This window comes from Podarcis muralis, chromosome 2 (genome assembly GCF_964188315.1).
Source record: "Podarcis muralis chromosome 2, rPodMur119.hap1.1, whole genome shotgun sequence".
NCBI lineage: Eukaryota > Metazoa > Chordata > Lepidosauria > Squamata > Lacertidae > Podarcis > Podarcis muralis.
This window is the reverse complement of record NC_135656.1, coordinates 51,107,484-51,128,572: the sequence shown is the minus strand read 5'-3', so window position 1 is coordinate 51,128,572 and position 21,089 is coordinate 51,107,484. Positions and strand designations below refer to the sequence as shown.

At 41.6% G+C, this 21,089-nt stretch overlaps 1 protein-coding gene across 2 annotated transcripts in view; it reads right to left on the bottom strand.

Annotated features, from left to right (window-relative positions):
- SH3PXD2B (SH3 and PX domains 2B) overlaps positions 1 to 21,089 on the bottom strand; it is a 104,784-nt gene that overhangs the window by 69,363 nt on the left and 14,332 nt on the right. For both annotated transcript variants that reach the window (XM_077924464.1, XM_028717706.2), the window contains exon 2: positions 20,618 to 20,698. In XM_077924464.1, coding sequence (XP_077780590.1) covers positions 20,618 to 20,698 — 81 coding nt within the window. The remainder of the gene's footprint in view (positions 1 to 20,617; positions 20,699 to 21,089) is intronic.

Below are 21,089 nucleotides of genomic sequence, written 5' to 3'. Positions count from 1 at the left end.
AAGTAGCAGTAAAATGACAGGAAACCCTTTGTACAACAATCTATACCTTTCAGAGAATAAGAAAGAGGAAATGTGGTGTTAAGTATGAGTGTGGGATGCAAGTAGGTTCTCTTCAACCTTTTCCAAAATTTGTTGCTTAGATCCCTCAAAGAAGGAATGATAGAGATCAACATCAGCTGCAGGGTAAAGTGTTCGCTGTTCCTGCTTTATAGATGCTGGTCACACGCAAACCTGTTTATTGAACTTTCATTCCTATTTGCTTGCAGGAAGGTTATTTGACATTGAATCAAGCAACTGCTAGCCCACACTTTTCTGTGCATTGCCTCATCACTTTCCTAAAAAAATAATAATCAAAAAATCAACAAGACTTTTTGCATAAGTCCAATTTATTTCTGGAGGCAAGTGTTGCCCCCCAACAGTTCTTTACACTAGGCAAAGACACAGTATACAAAAGGGAAAGGCACTACAATACACCAACCCATTAAAATTATGCAAAATTGATCACCAGCTCTTCCCATTTTGCTGGACAGACTGTGAAAATAGGGGTACATTACACCCCATGTTGTGGGTTTGACCACAAATGCAAACTTTCTGGTCGCTTGTTTTTTAGGAAATACAAGACAGTACACAAGCCAGCCAGCCAAAAATGGTCCATCAGCTGGGAGTTACTGTACATATTTTCTGAAAATAAGATGGATCTGAGTATTACATGATTTATTGGCAACTTATTAGCATCAGCTCTTTTAACAACTACAAAGTTTTTGGAAGAAACTGAAAGGGGTCACAAAGGAATGACAATAGGAAGTTCTGGAGAATTACATTGGTGGAAAAGTTAATGTACAAATCAGAATCACCAGTGAACAAAAGAAGATTGGCAGAGTCATATCAGACTGGTATGACTATTCCCTGTATTATATACTTTAATCTGGAGTTCTTGACTTAAGATTGGAATGATATACAGTCATACCTTGGCTCCTGAACACCTTGGAAGTCAAACGTTCCAGATCCCGAACGACTGAAAACCAGAAGTGAGTGTTCTGGTTTTTTAACGTTCTTTTGGAAGCTAAATTTCCGACGGAGCTTCCGTGGCTTCTGATTAGCTGCAGGAGCTTTCTGCAGCCAATCAGAAGCCGTGCATTGGAAGTTGAATGTTTTGGAAGTTGAATGGACTTCCGGAATGGATTCTGTTTGACTTCCAAGGTACGACTATATAGGAAAGTCTTTGTAGATCTAAAAGTCAACATAGAGGAAAGGCATAAGAATATACTGGACGGACAATTTTCCAACTAACTACATGCTCCATGTTTTTGAAATTACATGTCTGTTATATTCTATGTATTTGTCTTTATTTATTTATTTATTTATTTATTGTAGCAAAAAGTACTCAGAATTTTCCAAAACTGCTGCTGGGGGGGGGGGGCAAAGTATCATTAAAAAAACAAAAACAGAACCAGAAATCAAATGCTAGCTGGAGTCTTAAAGAACAGCAAATCAATTCACTAGTTCAAATAAAATGTATGGGTTTTTCTCCCCAGGTTCATTTTTATACATAAACAATACACATAAAAAGGATTGTTAAAACCATGCACAAGGATACAGTGGTACCTCAGGTTAAGTACTTAATTCGTTCCGGAGGTCCATACTTAACCTGAAACTGTTCTTAACCTGAAGCACCACTTTAGCTAATGGGGCCTCCCGCTGCCGCCGCGCGAGCCCGATTTCTGTTCTCATCCTGAAGCAAAGTTCTTAACCTGAAACACTATTTCTGGGTTAGCGGAGTCTGTAACCTGAAGCGTATGTAACCTGAAGTGTATGTAACCTGAGGTACCCTGTATTGCTAATTGCTTCAGCCACCTAAAAGGCAATTGAAAACCCTATGCACTTACCTGGGAGTAAGCACTACTTAACCAGTAGGACTTACATTTAAGTAAATATGCATAGGATTGCACTGTTAATGACTAGACTGGTAGGAGCCTATAGGAGAACACGGAGCATCTCATACATCGATGAACAGTAGGTAAAGCAAGTCAAAAATAGAAGCTATAAAGGATGGCAACAGCATGAACACCGTAAGGAATTTCCTATGAAGTCACTGGAAACCTTATACATATAGCTATAAACTGCTCTAACTAGCTTAAGCATAAGAAAAATGTACAAAGACTGCAGCTGGAAACAGCAAAAAACAAATAGCATAAAGGCTGCCCCCAGAAATGCACTGGCAACACATTAAAGCCAACTTCAACTACTATACTGCACTGACCTCAGCTCTGACACCCACCCAATTAAATCTAATGAAAAGAGAAGTAAATCAGCCTGAAGCTGTTACAGTCCACAGTGGGGGTGGATGAGCAGTTGTGGTACAGCTCGGGTGAGGCTGCCTATTCATTCCAACATGCAGAAAGCAAATGGCCTTGCAATGTCTCTTCTTCAGCACTCTCCTGCTCAAAAAAGGCCTTTCGTCTTTTGGCACTGCTTGCCGTTGCTCCCCTTGTTGTGCCTGCCATGGATTCACCAACAGCAAGAAGTTGGGGCTCATCTACAACTTTGCTCCGAGCTTTTTAGGCACAGGTCTGTGCTTTAAAGCGCCGTGTCCAAGCACTTTTTCTTACTTACTTTCTTTTTGCCCTGGCACTTTCCCTGCAAAAATCCGCTCTTTAGCACTGAATCGGAACAAAAGGCAATTCTGGTTTTCTGCGAGTTACCCAACCATGCCACTAGTTGAAACCACACAAAGACAATGAAGCCTATCTGGTGGCACAGCGAAGGAGCAGCCACCATTGCAGTCTCAGGAAACTAGTTTGAAAGTATATGTATATAAAATTTATATTGTAAACCCACGCTGCAAAGTTCTAACAGAAATGGAAGAAAATAAGCTGGGAAGAGAGTTTCATCCTAATGAATGAAACCTCTACTGTGCTGAGAAAAACAGTTCCGCCTTTCTGTCACCTTTACTATTCTAACAAGTTCTTGGGAATACATTTGAAACCCAGTTTATAGTTGCTTTGTGCTCTGAATGGGCTTATGATCCTTCTGCAGACTGCTACAGACCCCTCTCTCCCCTGGCTCTTACCATTCCCTGCCTCTGTTATGTGGGCTGAGAATGAGAATGTCAGGAGGGGGACTGCATAAAGTAGACCACAGGCACTACTCCCAGGAATGCTTAAGTCACTGGCTTGGGAAGCCTTGCCGGTTTAAAGAAAAAGGGTGGTGGGATAGGGTGGTGGGGAGGAAGCTGTTCCCTTTGCCAACTATGAACGTGCAAAAAGAATGAAGAAAGGGCTTGTTTTCAGGGGGGTGGAGAGTAGACTGTTAACACGTCTCACCTACCCATGAAGAGAATTGATGACTATTAATTAAGCTGCCTTGGGGTTTTTTTAAGCAGGTTTTTTTATACTATATTAGTAAAATAAACTCCCCAGTTAAGCTAACTGGGGAAAAGAGGAAAGAGAAGATTGAGGATGTAATCCTATAAACATCTACCTACAAGTAAGTCCCCCTAAGTTCAGTGGGACAGACAGATTATAAACCATGGGTAGGCAAACTAAGGCCCGGGGGCTGGATCCGGCCCAATCGCCTTCTCAATCCGGCCCGCAGACGGTCCAGGAATCAGCATGTTTTTACATGAGTAGAATGTGCCCTTTTATTTAAAATGCATCTCCGGGTTAATTGTGGGGCAAAACATAGTCCGGCCCCCCACAAGGTCTGAGGAACAGTGGACTGGCCCCCTGCCGAAAAAGTTTGCTGACTCCTGTATAAACGTTCCAATCTGTCTGCCCAAAATTCCAATACTGGATTTTTTAGACATGTATAGTAAATAATTTGTAGACCATAGGATTGTATCCAATTAAGTTGTCTTGCTAGTAGTGCAAGGACTCCCTGCCTGTACAATGGGGCATCTTCTCCCTGCATCGTCCCAGATTTATTCTGGGGGCTCCCCAACCCTCCATAGCAGATGGGGGGGGGGGGTCATAAGAAGAGGAAGTCCCATTGAGCCGACGGAAGTCCTTGCGCTAATGCAGTGACTTCATTGGTCACAGATCCCTGTATATAGTTTTTGTGACAGAACGACAATGAAACAAAGAAGATAAATAGTCTTCCAGTCTCACATGCTTCCTTTCCACAATCCTACTATAATCAATGAACCTTTTCTCACAAGGCTGAGCCCTACAGTCACGAATACCTAAACTAGAAAATTCTGCACTTCTTCAACTGTGTCCCTGTTCAGTTGAGCAGAACCCAAACGAATGAGATTTCCAGAACTAGTCAACTTCTTAGGCACGTAGACTGCTTTTATCTTGGAAGTTTCTTCCTCAACACTAGTTGCTCCCAGTAAATTTTTTGGGGGCCGCTTCACACATGCATGTTATGTTATATTATGTGATTGTTCAATAACATATGACTCACAGCTGAATTTGTAAACAGACCCCATTATGAAACACTGTGTGACTACTGTGGTATTTGATCTGTGATGTATCTGTAAATGAGCCAAGTTCTCATTGCAGTCCTCAAAGTGATAAAACGTGCACGAGTGAACCAACTTTTTATTGTCTCACCACCCCACCTCTGTCAAATTACCATTCCTTCCTCATTTTCTAATTATTATACTGATTCTTAGAGGCTCAATTACAACAGGGATGGAGGACCTCTGGTCTTCAGATGTTTGACTTCCAACTCCCATCCTCCCCAGCTAGCAATACCAATTGTCAGAGATTAGGAAAGCTGAAATCAGGCAAAATCTGGAGGTCTGCTCATTTCCCACCCCTGTTATAGGCTCTTATCTCCCAAAGGTCTAAGCAAGAGAAGAACTACCGTATTGGCCTGAATATAAGCCTCACTCCCCCCCCCAAAAAAAAATCTGACGTTGAAAAGTTGAAGTGCGGCTTAAATTTGTGACCTTACAAAAATTAGCTTTTATGATATCACTGCTGAAACAGACATATGACATAACAGAACGGGTGTGAGTGCCTGCAGAATTTTAAGGGAGAATCTTATATTCAGGTGTGTCTTATATTCAAGCCAATACGGTAATCCTATTTGCTTCTTTCATTCATTCATCATCATCATCATCATCATACAATTTTATTTATATCCTGCCCTCCCCAGCCGAAGCCGGGCTCAGAGCAGCTAACAACAATAAAAGTAATACAGCATTCTAAAATCAATTCATTTGAAAATCAATTCAAAATCAAATTAATGGCAACCATTGGGCTAGAGTTCTGTGAGGATTACCAAAGGGGGGGGGGTCAGACTGTGCCTTGGCCAAAGGCCTGGTAGAACAGCTCTGTCTTGCAGGCCCTGCGGAAAGATGTCAAGTCCCGCAGGGCCCTAGTCTCTTGTGACAGAGCGTTCCACCAGACCGGGGCCACGGCCAAAAAAGCCCTGGCTCTGGTTGAGGCCAGCCTAACCTCCCTGTGGCCCGGGACCTCCAAGATGTTTTTGTTTGAAGACCGTAAGGTCCTCCGTGGGACATACCAGGAGAGGCAGTCCCGTAGGTACGAGGGTCCTAGGCCGTATAGGGCATTGGTAGATTTTCTAGCAACAGTGCTTCACTGAGCAAGGTTATAAGGAAGCTTTCAGATGTTTTGTCAGTTGGACCAAACCAGTGGTGTTTGTGCCCATGGGAAGTGTCACTTCAAACACACTCATATAGAATAGGATGCCACTTATTTTACATCACAATTCTTTTTTCCAGAAAGTCCCCCTTGGTTACTCTATCCACACATTAAACACCCTTCCCTACTTCTGTGACAACAACAGAAACATGTGAGTGTATGTGGTAAAACCAACTTTAAAGCAGCATCCTTATTACAGGAATTCATTTGTTCCAAAAAGTGAACTTGCCCCATTCTTGTTGCCCCCCCCCCCCAAAAAAAACACAAAAGAAAAAAATTACATTTGACACAACATAAAAACTTAACAATAAAAACACACAAAATAAAAGAAGAATTTTTTCTTCTTATTCCCTGGTGTATTTACATTGCTAAAAAACTTCGACACCCTCCAATCTGAATTTCATCCCACTACATATTTAGCAGTTCCCAATTTCATATTTATAACATCAGTATCTTCTTTCATTACAAACTTCTTAACGTTACTTCCAATTTTCAACCATGATAATCTTTATTATTAATCTCTTTCTATCCCTTAGCCTAATCTGTTACTTCTAGGGATTTCCTAATTATCTTATATTACAGTATCTCACTAAATAGTCTTTCTTCCAGTCTTCTTGTGTTTCCCCCTCTTTCTGGTTGCAAATTCTTCCAGTCAGGTCAGAAAGCTCCGAAAAGTCCATCATCTTCATCTGCCATTCTTCTATTGTCGGTATTTCTTGCAATTTCCATTTTTTGGCTAATAAAAGTCTTGCTGTAGTACTGGCATACGAAAACAGTCTAACATCCTTCTTGGGCAATTCCGGTCCTGTTATTCCAAGTAGAAAGGCTTCTGGTTTCTTAATAAATGTATTTTTCAACATTTTTTTAATTCATTATAAATCTTTTCCCGGAAGTCTTTCACCTTGGGACACGTCCACCACATATGAAAAAAAGTGCCTTCTTTCTCTTTACATTTCCAACCTAAGTTATCATTAGTGTGGTAGATTTTTGCTAGTTTCACTGGGGTTAGGTACCATCTATACATCATTTTCATAATATTTTCTTTTAATACAGTACATGCCGTGAACTTAACCCCTTTCTTCCATAACCTCTCCCAATCTTCCATCATTATATTGTGACTCACATCTCTTGCCCAATCAATCATAACAGATTTAACTTGTTCATCATTTGTATGCCATTCCAACAATAAATTATACATTTTAGAGAGATTTTTAACATTTGTATCTATCAATTCCATTTCCAATTTGGATTTTTCAGTTGCAAAACCATTTTTCTTCTCCAGTTTGTACAATTCATTAATCTGATGATATTGTAGCCATCCCCCCAGTTTATCTTTAATTTGATCAAATGGTCTGTTTTAATCCATCCTTATTTTCCAACAGTAAATTCCCCCATTCTTGGACTGATCAAAACCATCAGGAAGAATCTTGGGTACTGCTTATTTTCAATATTTTGCTCAATGGGTATTTGAGCTTTGACAGTTAAATTAGTCATCCAGGAAGAGACAGAGAACATAATCTCTAGAGCAAATTGTTACTTCCCACTTTCCTCCCCCCAACAAAAGATAATAAGTACTTCTGTACTTTTACAGAAGTAACACCTTTTTCATCAGTCTAGCACCCACCTGGGTGGGTGGTCAGAACTGTCACAATCTGAACTTTGTTTTGCTGAAAAGGTGGGTTAAGGAAAAAGAAAAGGAAAAAGTGTCTAGCTAAGCAGGCCAACAGTTCAGCCATTCTCAGCTTAAACCACAAAGACTCAGCTCTGTCACACATCTTTGGTTCCTCATGGAGGCTCTCTGCCAAAATCCTTAACTAGCCAAGCAGGCTGGATCGAAGATTACTCCATGCAGCAGCAAATCTTTTGAACATGCAAGGGTCATGGGAAACAAATCACGGTATGAATCCAAAAATTGTAGGAAAGATAAAATAAAAGGGATGGCTGAAAAACAGGAGAATATCAGTAAGCTGTCTGTTCTTCCTAACTGATACTGGCCATGGAATCAGCTAGCACACCTAATCATGTATTTTTTTAATTTATATCCCGTTCTACCATTTACATGCTCAAGACGTCCAACAAAATTACACTTATACCACGAAAAGTTATTCTATCACATGAAAAACAAAAAGGGATCACATTGTGACATGCCATATTAACCCAACATAAAAACTGATCATGGATGTTCGGCTAAGGCCAAAAGTACCATAGCTTTGCCCCTGACATCCTAGCCCCCATCTTACAAGCTTCATTTTATCGTCAGGAAACTTAACAACTTTTGAATACAACAGCAAGGAGAAGAAGATAAACGTGCTGAAGTTTAGGAACAAACAGGGGAGAGTCAGTGTGTATATTGTAGCCAGTAGCACCCTTTACATTCATCAGTCTACCCTCTCATTTCATGGAGCCTGGTGTCCTAAGCAAACTCCACATTTTACCCAGGAATTGGGGTCATGAAGTGGGATTAGATGCTGAACCTGGGCCCTTTAAACCAGTGCTGCCGCTGTTTCATTTCAACTAACTCCTGAAGAAGCAGAAGGCACCTGGCAACCAAGTGTTTACTCTGGGACAAAAGAGGACCCTTTCTCCCTTTGGCAACTATCTCTCCCCATTCCTCTTTAATTATCTTCATTCTACAGTAGTTTAAATAAAATGGAATGGCAACTACAGGATCAGCAACGTATTTGAAAATGATCCAGAGCAGATACCTATGAAAACATTTCAAAGTGTGTAATAAGCCACAGGAATTCAAACTGAGCCTGTGGAGAGGAACAAAGCTCTATGTTTTCTCTAATTTCTTTCCCCTTGATCTATGGCCTCAGTAAAAGACAGTTATTACCTTTGGCATCACCAGGTAGCACAAAAAGTATCATGCTCTGTTACTAACGGTAGAATACAAACACTATTAGTTGTCAAATAAGCATCCCATATATCACAGTATTACAGCCACTGCCATTAACTGCTAGTGGTGAAAAGGATTTCCAAGTTACAGAGCTTTAAAAACGCTGTGCGCATATAAATCTTCTAATTCAAGCCTAGTAAATTAGCAGCATTTAACTTGTATATATTTCAAGCAATTCCAATATGCAGATTATTAATATGCTCTCGTGCATCTTCCTAAGAACCACAGCATTCTTGTGCCTGAGAATTAAATTTGTACACTTAAGCAATACTGTAAAAGACTTGATGCAGTTCTAGAAATGGGAAGGGCAGCTTGCTGGAACCAATTTGATGGAAACTCATCATGTTTTCCTTTCTCCAACATGTTTATTTAGCTGCCCCCATACTACCAAGTCACTGGAACGCATGAATCAGAAGCATCATGTACAATACGGTGTCCCCATATTTCTTAAAAGATTCTCAGTCAATGCAAGGCTGTATCTCAGAGGAGGCCATCATTCGCACAAACTTGAATAAACCAAAGAAAAGCAGGCAAGCCCGCATTGCTGGCGGGTCGAAGTACTCAAGGAAGAGATATGATTAAGCATGTGCACTAACCAGATTCTGCGACCTAAGGCTCATCAGTGCTAAGCCCATGAGAAGGATACAAAAGGAAGGCTACTGGATAACTCCCCAGATAAGACAAAATGGGATCTAGTTTCCAGTTTTAAATGGACTGGGTTTCCCAGGAATCAAGGTGAAGACCAAATGTTAAAAGTGCTGTTTTAGATTTAGCACAGGCTTAGCAAGCACTGTATATTACAGTATTGCATGCTACTTGGAAAACGGTGATACAACTACGCATGTGTGTGTTTCTTCATCACATCAAACTTGAAGTACAATTTCAGGTTTTGTGTTCTGCCACAGGACAGAGAGTGTGTGAGAGAGTGTGTGTGCGTGTGTGTGTGTGTGTGTGTGTGTGTGAGAGAGAGAGAGAGAGAGAGAGAGAGAGAGAGAGAGAGAGAGAGGTTTCCCCTCTGCATCCCCTTCATGAGCTTAGTGGAGATCAATCTACAACTTTATAGGAGCTTGTTAGCAAAAGGTGTTCTCTGTTACAGTCTATTTCTTTTAGATTATCCGCTTTGTAAAGGAACTGTATTCAGAAAAAAACCACCTTTCTGTGTAAGGTCTCACAACATCCCCTGGCTCTCAGGCCATAGCAGCTACTCACACTTCACAGAGAAAAGACAGGAGCTTTGTTTTGTTGCCCTAGCATTCAGTCAACCACAGGTTCTTTTCACTTGCAAACATCAGAGTGTACACATGCATGCATGTGCACAAACACACCCCTTCACAGGGAAGTCTTAGTTTGCTTTTACACCTCCAATGGTCTGCCATGCTACGAAAAAATACAGGGAGAATATTGCTCATCTCAAATATTTTGTAATATTTGTGTAAATATAATAATATTATCTTCCACTGTGAACAGGTTGCACATTTCTAGCGATCTTCAAGCATTCAGAGTAATTCCCTTAGGCGCACCAAACAGACAACTTTAAACTTTTACAAAAAAAGGCCCATTAATTGGTTAAAGATTCCCGTTTGGGTATGGTATAACGGATTTCACTAACAGTAAGTCCTTGGCTAACAAAAGCTGTGTGTCTTTTTCCTTCTTTCAGGTCTTGGCACAGCGCTGTACCCACACCACACAAAACTTCAATTCTGGCATCAGTGCACAGAATAAATGGGTTGCTAGGATCAGCAAAAAATGAGCACGGCAGAGTGCATGAGGCAATTAATAATTTCCCTGAAAGCCTCACATTTTTCACTCCATATAGATCCAGTCATCAGACATGTCATGGGAGCTACAGAGAGATATTTATACTCCTTTTATTTAGACACTGAATCATAGAATTGTAGAGTTGGAAGGGACGCTGCGGGTCATCTAGTCCAACCCCCTGCAATGTAGTAATCTCAACTAGATTGTACATGACAGATGGCCATCCAACCTCTGCTTAAAAACCTCCAAAAAAGAGGGTTGTTTTTTTAATGAAGCCACACTGATTCTTTAGAGTCCTCCCATATTATTTCTTATTGGAATAGTCTGCATTTTGCCTTCAATATGTCACCTTTAAAAAAAACTCCCATCTACCTTGGATTCCCTTCTCTTTGAATATTTCTGACCATGTGATCTCACCCAGCACCTCCTTAAACTTTTTGAAATCAGCCTTTTTAAAGTCCAGAGTGTGTGTCCAACTACACTCAGATTTCCCTTGCCTCTGAATCATTAAACCAAGGAGGACATGATCACTTCCTTCCAAGGTTCCCATGCTTAATATACCCACTGAGATCATTAAAAAAGTTTTTTTATTGCACATTCCCTTGAAACAACTGTAACTGCTATTTACTCTCACAGAACAGGTGAGCTAAGAAAATGAAATGCAACAGCTACTTCTATTGTTCTTCTATCCCTGTGCACACAAAAGAATTGAGCTTGCTACTAAAATAGGTGCTGTAGAATTACTCCTATGCGATTTTCTTACTTAGATTTAATGGTACTTGTTTCAACAGGTCACAATTCACACATATGCACATGGCCAAAAACAAATCAAACTTTTCATTTGACAGCTGATAAAGATAAGGCATGAAAAGAAGAAGAAACTAATTCCCAGTAATGTTAATGTTTAATGTAACTCACAGTGTTTTGGAACTGAACAAAATTGACAAATATAAAAGACCATTATATCAAACTGGTGCTACATTTTAAAAAAGGGTATGAATAACTTGGCACCTTTTAAAAACTAAAGCAAATCTTTTTAGCTTGTCATTGCTACTTCTGTAATTTGTGTTTAAGATTATTGGCCATTTTCTTCTTTGACACATTATTCTGAAAATATTTGCTTAAGAGAATGCAAAGTTACATATAACAAAAAGTAGTTTCAGTTGTGTGTACTGTTTTGTTTATGTGCTCTGTTATGTTTGATAAGTAGTTTCTCTTCCTTGCATCTTGTTTTTGTTTCAGTACCTCTAGCCTGTTTTGTTTACTCTGCTTAGTTTTTGAGAAGGATAATTGATCTGATTAGTCAATAAAGTCAGCAAAGAATCTCAGATTTATTTTTAAAACCATAGTCCCTTTTGCAAGTGGCATTTAGAATACAACCAGATAGCCACCCTCAAGCACAAATTGTAGCATAACAGCATATGGTTCAGCCACAGGTTTTGAACCAGACTGTGGTGAGAAGAGAGACAGACTCTTTGGAAATTAAGTCAAATAAACCAAGCTACACCTCCAGACCCAGCCAATCCCTGCCCATGGTTAATGGACCTCTAGTAGGTAAGGGATGATGTGATATTGGTGTCTCTTATCATGGTCTGAGACAGCAACTATAGAACATGAGAGAGGTTTTTGCTGCCAGACTCCACTAGCAGTAGACTAGCTGGACTTCTTTGCTGTAGCTTTTAATTAAGTGGCTGTGGGGTTTTAGAACATTAGCTCACACTTCAGGCTTCTTCAACTAAGAACCAGGGAGGGACAATTAAATTTTACTGTAGCAGTGTAGATCTGAAGGGCTTCTATATGCAAATATATCATACATCACTCCCCCAGAGAGTGAGGGAGGAGAGGAAATACTATCTCACTCTTGAAAGCCAAAAGCCTATTTTTTTAAAAGTTGCCCTATCTTCAGGTTCACAGCACATGTGTTTCAAAATAAGTATTTTTTCCACTGAACACCCACCTTAGGTGATGGTGAGCTTCCACCACGTCACTCTCAGAATTGGGAAACAAACAAACAGACAGACACCGACCGCCTTCTCTTGGATATGTTCACAAAAGACTACTTCGTCAATGAAGTCACACACAGAGAGAGAGATTATGGTGCATTTTCTTTTAAAGGACAATTGGGAACCAAAACTACATATTCAGAATTTTCGTGAATATGGGCTTCCTGGCACTTGGAAATTGCACTTTTTGACTTCTGTCCACATAAAAGATATATTTAAGAATCTACATACAAAAACAAGGGAGGAACCTTCTAACCTAGACTTCTCCCTGATGTGTTAGCATTAAAAAGATGCAGAGACTTGTTTTTGTGTGGGATTGTCCAAACAGGCAGTCCACACAAGCATTTGGAAGATGCTGCTGCAGATGTTAGGGCTCTGGAGTCCTGCCCATGAGCTAAGTGTTTTGCTACTGATTTATCTCCAACCAAGGCAATAAACATGTTCATTTTGAGCCTACCTCTCCAAATGGTTTGGGCTCAAGGTTTGGGAACCCCTAGGGTTCAGCTGTCTTTTGCACAAATAATACACACCTATGAATCCCCGCGACGGGGTGAGCTCCCGTTGTTCGGTCCCAGCTCCTGCCAACCTAGCAGTTCGAAAGCACAAAGTGCAAGTAGATAAATAGGTACCGCTTCAGCGGGAAGGTAAACGGCATTTCCGTGTGCTGCTCTGGTTCGCCAGAAGCAGCTTAGTCATGCTGGCCACATGATCCGGAAACTGTATGCCGGCTCCCTCGGCCAGTAAAGCGAGATGAGCGCCGCAACCCCAGAGTCGGTCATGACTGGACCTAATGGTCAGGGGTCCCTTTACCCCTTTACCTTTTTATGCCCACTGAACTGCTCTCCCTCTTCCAAACGCTTGCCCTACAAATGCTGGTGCAATTATACAACGACGTGTTCCCGTTTTCTGAACAGGAACCTGCTTTCACGTGTAAAAGGTTTTGAAGCTTATGTTGTTATGAATGCAAAAAGGGCACCAGTGACTAAGGCTATGGGTTGTAGACATTCAGTGGGACTACTCTGAGTAAGACTTGGTTGGTGACAACTCTATATTCCCCCCCACACACACACCATCATGTCCACCACCAGTGCTTTTTTATGGGAAAATAGATGCCAGTGCTCACCATGAAGTTGTTACAGAAGTGTGGCACTTACTTTAACAACAACAACAAAAAAGAGGTGCCAGTACTGGGTACCCTTGAGTACCCCCTGGGGGAGAAAAGCACTGCCCACCACACATTTTACGCAAACACAGATAATCCATGCCCAGTAGTGTGTTGAAAGCTGGATCTCTGCTTCTTTTAAATCTTCAGTTTAGGTAGTAGCAAACTGAGTAGTAGTAATGGAGCTGTTATGATCTTGGATTTAAAAAGAAGTTCCCCAAAGCTATGTACTTTCGATGTGTTTCTCTTATGTGCAAATTGCTTAGTGCTGCTTTAGCAGCCTGGCACAGGTTTTTTTATGGAGGTATTTCTCAAGTAAATTTCCAAAAGTAAGAATCAGATGGGATACCATTCACAGCAGTATATACAAGCAGCAGATAGTTAGTGTGTCTGTCTGTTTAAGCCAATTCCAAACCTGGCTGGCCTACTTTGGCACCAGAGCATTTGGGAGAATGAGCTCTCTGCTGGCTGCCAATGCAGGAAAGCTATTAATGGATCAAGACCAAGGAGCCAGCTTTCAACTAGAGTGTAATACATCATTATTATGTATTAGGGAGAATTCAGGGGAAAGATTTCTAAGATACTGCAGCTCCAAAGTGACTGGAATAAGCATATTTATGACTATTCCCCCTGCCCCTTTAAGATTTCTTATTTAGAAGATTACCTGCTTTATAGAACTTGCATTGCTACCATACTGGGAAGCAAATTACTAATATTGGGGTTCATCTACTTCACTCCTGCCTTTAAGCATTATGCATCCTCTTAAAATCTGAATAAATAAGTAACAAAACAGCATTTATAAATGAGGCACAGGTACTGCTAGCAGTACCACAAGATAATATCCCTGCTGCAAAGGGATTTTTTTTTGTAATGACTTCTTAAATAATTAGTATTACAGACTATCAAGCATTTGAGCTACTGTTTCAAAATGATAACCGTAAACTCCTAGGCTAGAATAGCAAGTGTCGAGTCTACAAGAGATCCAATGTGAAGGGTTTTTTATTGTTTTGTCGTGGGGGGGTGATATATTATTTTGTTTATATGCTGACAACAATGAGGTCACAGGGGCCTCATAGCCAAACTATGGTTACCATAAACAAGCAAGAATGCCGGTTCCCAGAAAGACATTCGTGGCTGTTTTACTGTTCCCCTAGTCCTGCTGCTGCTGTGTTGGGAGGTAAGCTTAGTGTTTTGACCCCCACATCTGCTCTGGAGACTTCACCCAACTCTCCAGAGCAGGTTTTTGGTATGTGAGGGCACTGTGGGGGCAGGTGGGAGGATAAAAAAGGGACAGTGTGGGGTAAATCTGTTCCACAAGCAGGCAGACACTGCTGGAAATCACCCCTAACATTTATACTGAGGGGCAGTATAAACAGATGAGAAAAAGGTGAGTTGTGCTCATAAACCTTCCCAATGGGTGGAGGCAGACTTGAGAGCATCTCCCAACCAGAGTCAAATGGGAGTTTATACTGAGCAGTGCAGTGGGAAGTAAGAGAGATAAGGATAGGCAGAGACATCTCACTGCATCCCACCCCAGTGTCAATACTATGGTCATTGGAAGTGAAGCACGCCTACAGTCAAAGAGAGAAGGATCAATTAAGGGGCCTTCCTCTCAGGTGGTATACCAACAGCAATGGCTGTAGTGAATATTATACAAGTAACATTAAGCTGTTAGGGCATGTCTGTACAGTCTCACATGAAATATGGATTACTTGTCAGGATGTAACTTAAGGTGTGGACAAGAAGGTAAGAGTACAAAACAATCCCACCACCCTAATTCATACAAGTAAGGAAAAGAAAAGCCACTATGAATCAGATCAATGCTCCCCACCTGCACTCCCAAATTTAGTAGCAGTTATGGTAGACAGGACATACAGCTGTCAGCTCTAAATAGGAGGCAACTGAGCTCTCTAATCAATTTTTAGCTGCAGGTGAAGAAGAGGGAATTAAGTTAAATTTTATACTCTAGACCTACGTCCATTATGGTTTTCCTTTTCCAAAAATAAAAATAAAAAAAATAAAAACCCCACCCACAACAAAGCAGTGAACTAATTCAACTTGTGGGTGCACGACCAAAGGAAATCTTCAGCATAATGGGAGGCAGCCTCTTGGTGCACATTACAATTTATTCTCATGCCATGTATAAAGTTTCCACCATATCTGCCAAATGGATCAGTGGCCAAAATAACTTTGGCACATTGAATGCCCAACCCCATTTTGATGGCAAAAGCACTTTGCTTCCAGGGTGGTGACACGTACATCGTATCGCCTGGCACAGCATAACATGAGCTAATAGGAAAAAGGTCTGTTCTATGAGAACCATTCCTCCATCTGAAACAATCTAGGAGAGAATAGCAAGTTTGCAACACGTTGATCCAGATTTATACTAAAACAAAAAATTATGGCTCACTAGTATAAGGCAGTATGAAATTGGGGGGGGGGGGGTGAAAAGGAGAAAGAGGCCAGAAACCAAAAGAGCAAATACAGATCAAACAGGATTCATGAAAGTACAAGTATCATAAAAAAAAATGATTTTGATTTCCATTTGAATTAGAGTACAATTCAGCAAGTTCATTCCATTCAGGCCACTGATTACAATCTCAGGTACTTAGCAAGTCTTCAGTGACCGCAAAGCAGCATTCATTGCCCCACCCCATTTTGTTTCAACAAGAACAACCATGTGAGGTAAGTTAGGCTGAGAGATAGTGACTAGATCAAAGTCACTCAGTGAGTATGGTAAGTGACATCAAGAATCACAAGGCAGAGAAACCAGAAGAAGAAGAAGAAGAAGAAGAAGAAGAGGAGGAGGAGGAGGAGGAGGAGGAGGAGGAGGTTTGTATTTGATACCCCGCTTTAACACTACCTGAAGGATTCTCAAAGCGGCTAACATTCTCCTTTCCCTTCCTCCCGCACAACAAACACTCTGTGAGGTGAGTGGGGCTGAGAGACTTCAGAGAAGTGTGACTAGCCCAAGGTCACCCAGCAGCTGCATGTGGAGGAGCGGAGACGCGAACCAGATTACGAGTCCATCGCTCTTAACCACTAGACCACACTTCAATCTCCCAGGACATTCTATACAAGATCTCAAAGTAACTGTCTTATTACAAAAGAATTTCAGAAATAGACTGGAAAGAGAAGTTGCTGAATTGCAACTTATTACCAACCTTAAAACCATGGAAAGAAAAGACCTGGTCTGAATAAAGACATTGGATTCTTATCTCATTATACATGATTTTTAGCCATCTCACCCCTTGCTTTTTCCTGTAAGACCAATTGCAGTCGTTAACAGTCGTCAACAGTTTACCACACCTATCAGCCAATCACCCATTCGAACCACCCTTCTGAGTAATACTGATACCCCTCCCCATCCTCTCAATATATTTAAGGGTCTGATGACTTCTGTTTCAGTGTATCTGAAGAAGTGTGCATACACACGAAAGCTCATACCAATAACAAACTTAGTCGCTAAGGTGCTACTGGAAGGATTTTTTTTGTTTTGTTTCAACTACGGCAGACCAACACGGCTACCTACCTGTAACATGATAATTGAGGATTTGAACATGGTCTCCTGACGCCTAGTCTAACACACTAGCCTCTATACCTCTCTAATGCATATGAGTCAAGTCCTTTGAAACTTAATTGTGTTTAAGTGATCTGAAAGTGCTCTCTGTGATGTAATTGCTGGTGGTCCATTCATATTACAGTACAGCAAACATAATGAAGAAACCACAGATAACAATTGCAGCACTTATCTGTTCTATTACTATAGGTAAACAAAAATAAATGGCTGATGAAGAACCTTCCCAAGCTGAGATCTTGCAAGTACACCTTCTCTCCTCCACCCAGTCTCAAAGGAACTTGAGTCATCCATTAGATTTTTAGCCTCTGAACAGTTGTATTTAATCAATTTTGTAAACCACCTTTGCAGACTCCAGGTGAAAAAAAAAGTTGTTGCAAGGCACTCGATCAAGAAACCAGTCCTTAGGTTTGGGACTTGCTATAATGCCCAGATTCAGATCACGAGGCTATGGAAGCAATTTTAACAGGTGCTCACTTGGGATTTTCCTCTCGTCTATGCAGCCGAGTTTGTGTTCTGGCTCATAAAGCACAGCTAGTGTCCTTGGCTCATCTCCCTTTGGAAAACACACTCTTCATCTTATGTCCAGAACTAGATAGGAATATTCTGTATGGCTTTTGCCACCAACTTTCGGATCAAATCAGCCCTTTCATGAGGCCTAGGCGATATATCCATAGATCACCCAGGACCAGTATGAGGAGCAGACCGCGATGTTGGCTTCACTCAGAGGTATATCACTGGTGAAACCGCCACAGCTCCTGAGTCCCTCTGCTAGTGACTTCCCTCAGCGAGCGTTACTAGCAGAGCAACTCAGGAGCAGTGGCGGTTTCACCAGAGATATATCGCTAAGTGAAGCCGCCATCCCACTTTGCCCTCATACTGCACAGAGGGACAAAAAAGCTGCATCGGCGAGGCACCAATACAGCTTGTTCCTCCCTCTGCATCTTTAAACTGCTCAGCGGTTGCCATCCCCCTTAGCTGAGCAGTTAAAGGATCCTACAGCCTGGCACTGGCTCCCACGCAAGCCGGGGGAGCACCAGGAATGGCTCAGATAAGGATCGGGAGCTCTCCCATGCCCTAGCTGAGCCGTACAAACAAGCTGTGTTGTCCCTGCCTGCTAGGCACTGGGGTGAAACTGCCTCAGCTCCCGCAGTGAGACCTGCGGCAATTTACCTGGTGCCTTGCAGGCTGAGGCCAATGCAACTTGGTTTTTCAACATTGTGGTATATCGCCAGACCGCAATGTTTTGCTGGTGATATACCGCAATGCTGATATCAGCCAACCCTACCCTCCATCAGTGGCGTAGCGTGGGGGGTGCAGGGGGGGCCGGCCGCACCGGACGCAACATCTGGGGGTTAGGGTTAGGGGGCGCAAATCCACGGGTTAGGGGGCGCAAATCCATGGGTTAGGGGGCGCAAATTACTTGCCTTGCCCCGGGTGCTGACAACCCACGCTACGCCACTGCCCTCCATTGTGGTTTTGTCTACCCTTAGCAGCATCCGAACCACCCTCCTCGAAAATTAACTTACTACATATGATAATAACAAAACCACTGGGCAAAAGTAGGAGAAAGAGAGAAAGTTATGCATTAAAATTGGAACTGGGTATCACATTTGTGCTGCAGAAAAACAAGAAAACTCTGTAATATAATGTATTCTCTTTCCAGAAACCTGCAATGCATTATGCTGCCAATAATGCTGTGCAATGAATTAATTCTCTTTCTACATTCCATGGTGTGCATTACTGGCAAAATAATTCATTAGGGTCATTGTTCATGGAGAAACTGGAGAAAGGAGCTGAATGAAGGGGCTTGTATCAAAATAGGAATCCTAACCACTGGATACTAGACCCACCAGACTCACAAAAACTTTGTGACCACCAGTTTACCAGAAACGGATTCCATTCACAATGAGCAGGAGCTAAATGAAGTGTCACTTAAAAAGATGGCCCCAAACGAGCACTCTGCATGTTCCAAGTAACCACATCAGACTACGGCCTGAAACATTTGGTAGCAACAAACACCCTAATTCAGCATGCTAGATATTTAGACACTATTAAGCTAATATCCAAACTCTGAAGCACCAGAAATAAAGCATCACCAATTCAACACAATTTTGGGGAAAAAATAATTCCTCATTCTACAATCATTTAAGGCAGCAAAGCAACATCTGAAGCAGTAGTGGGTATGAAAACTAACACTTTCCAAACAACTGGCTCCGCCCCCCCCCCCCCTTTACTGAAAGCTACTTTAAGGCATGTAGGAAAAAGACAAATGTGCAAAATTCACATATACATTATGAAGACATGAGCATCTTGCAACTTTTAGAAATGTGATTTAAACCGGAGCTTGAAGACATATGGGGTGAACTTTCAGGTCAAAATCTAACACGCAAGGGATTAAAATAAGATAAATCCTGATAAAATAAACAAGTGAGCCTTTGCCCAACTGTACAGATCTACCACACCTTCACAGCAAATGGTTTGTGTTACTTGCATGGCAAGCTCCATCCCTGTCTTAATTGTTAGATACAAGTGACTCCACTGGACACAGAAGGCCCATGGAACGCATGAAGGAAAGACTGAGGGAATCCAGACTACATCTAAGTTTCCTTAAGAGCAGGCCAAAATGCATCAGTTGTGACCTTGCACGTGAATCTTATGCCCAACCCATGTAACTCAAGTCGAGAAGCACTTGGCCTTAACTTAGGGTTTATATGAAGCTTCAGAGAAAGCAAGTTCTCCTCCACAACGAAGCAGTTGCAGTTTTAAAGGCCACATTCACATGCTGAGCATGGAAGACCCAGAGCAACTCTGGCAAAGTTGTGAAGTAGCTTCTTTGCTGCTGCTTCTCTCATTTATTTCCTACACGTCTACTCTCCTTTTTGGCCAAACTGACTTTCAAAGCAGCTGGCAACATTAAAATCAATCCATAATACCAAGTAAAACCTCCAATAAAGGCAGCAGTCAAAAATAAAACTCAAACACACAAAAAGGAAACAGGAGCAATAAAACATAACCCGGTTCCAGTAAAACTTTGAAGTCAAATATCTGCAGTGAACATCAAAACATGTCTTTAAAAAGCATTTCTGAAGAGGAAGATCTTAACTTTAGTTATCTGGCAGCCTCCTTGCATTTGGGAACACGCCTCCCAAACCCCCAAGCTCGCCCTCTTCTGTACTCGGGAGGTTGTAGACTCTCCTTCCTTGGAGGTTTTTCAGCAGAGGTTGGATAGCCATCATGGATGCTTTAACCGAGATTCCTGAATTGCAGGGACTTGATGACCCCTGGGGTCTCCCTACAACTCTACAATTCTATGATACTATCCTGCTCCAGCATGTCTGGAACCAAGAGGGTGGTTCTCAGAAAGAAGGAAAGGTGTGACATGGATCAACATTAATGCTGGCACTTCCAATAAACATGCAAAACCATAGGAGACGAACCAGCCACAGGACTTCATACTCCATTCAGGGCAGCTGTTATGTAAAAGTGTAAAACTGTCACCTGACCAAAATACTCTGTGCCATCCCAAACGTAAGTCAGATAATAGGTTATAGCCCTCCAGAACAGGAACCCCAGAATACAGCAAAAACACAGCAATAATCTTACCTGCAGGTCAAAGAACTTGCTGTACCGTCGGTAAATTGCTTCAGTGGCGCCATTGGACCAGGTGACTTTAATAATGTATACCTGTGGGGAAGAAGAAAGACACTTTAGGGAACTCGGATCACATCAAAATGCTGTTACGATGCTTCCATAGTCCATTAAAGAGATACTTTAATTAATCCTTAGAAGATGATCATTGTCTGGGCAGCTATTCAGAAAGGGCAGTAGCTGGGGGTGGTTTCTTTGCATCATTTATATGCAAACTTTTTTTGTATTGAAAGGGGCCGCTTTAATGAAAGTCCTTTTAACTCACCTTTCTTGCCCTTTTTAATGATTTATCTGTAATCCCCATAGCTGTGATTTTCTAAATTAACCCACAAGAAGCCCAAGTGAGGTCAGAAAGCATTAACTGTCATTCACACATTCCTCACATGTAGAGCTGCTGTGCTTTGACTGAGGACCAGGACCACACTTT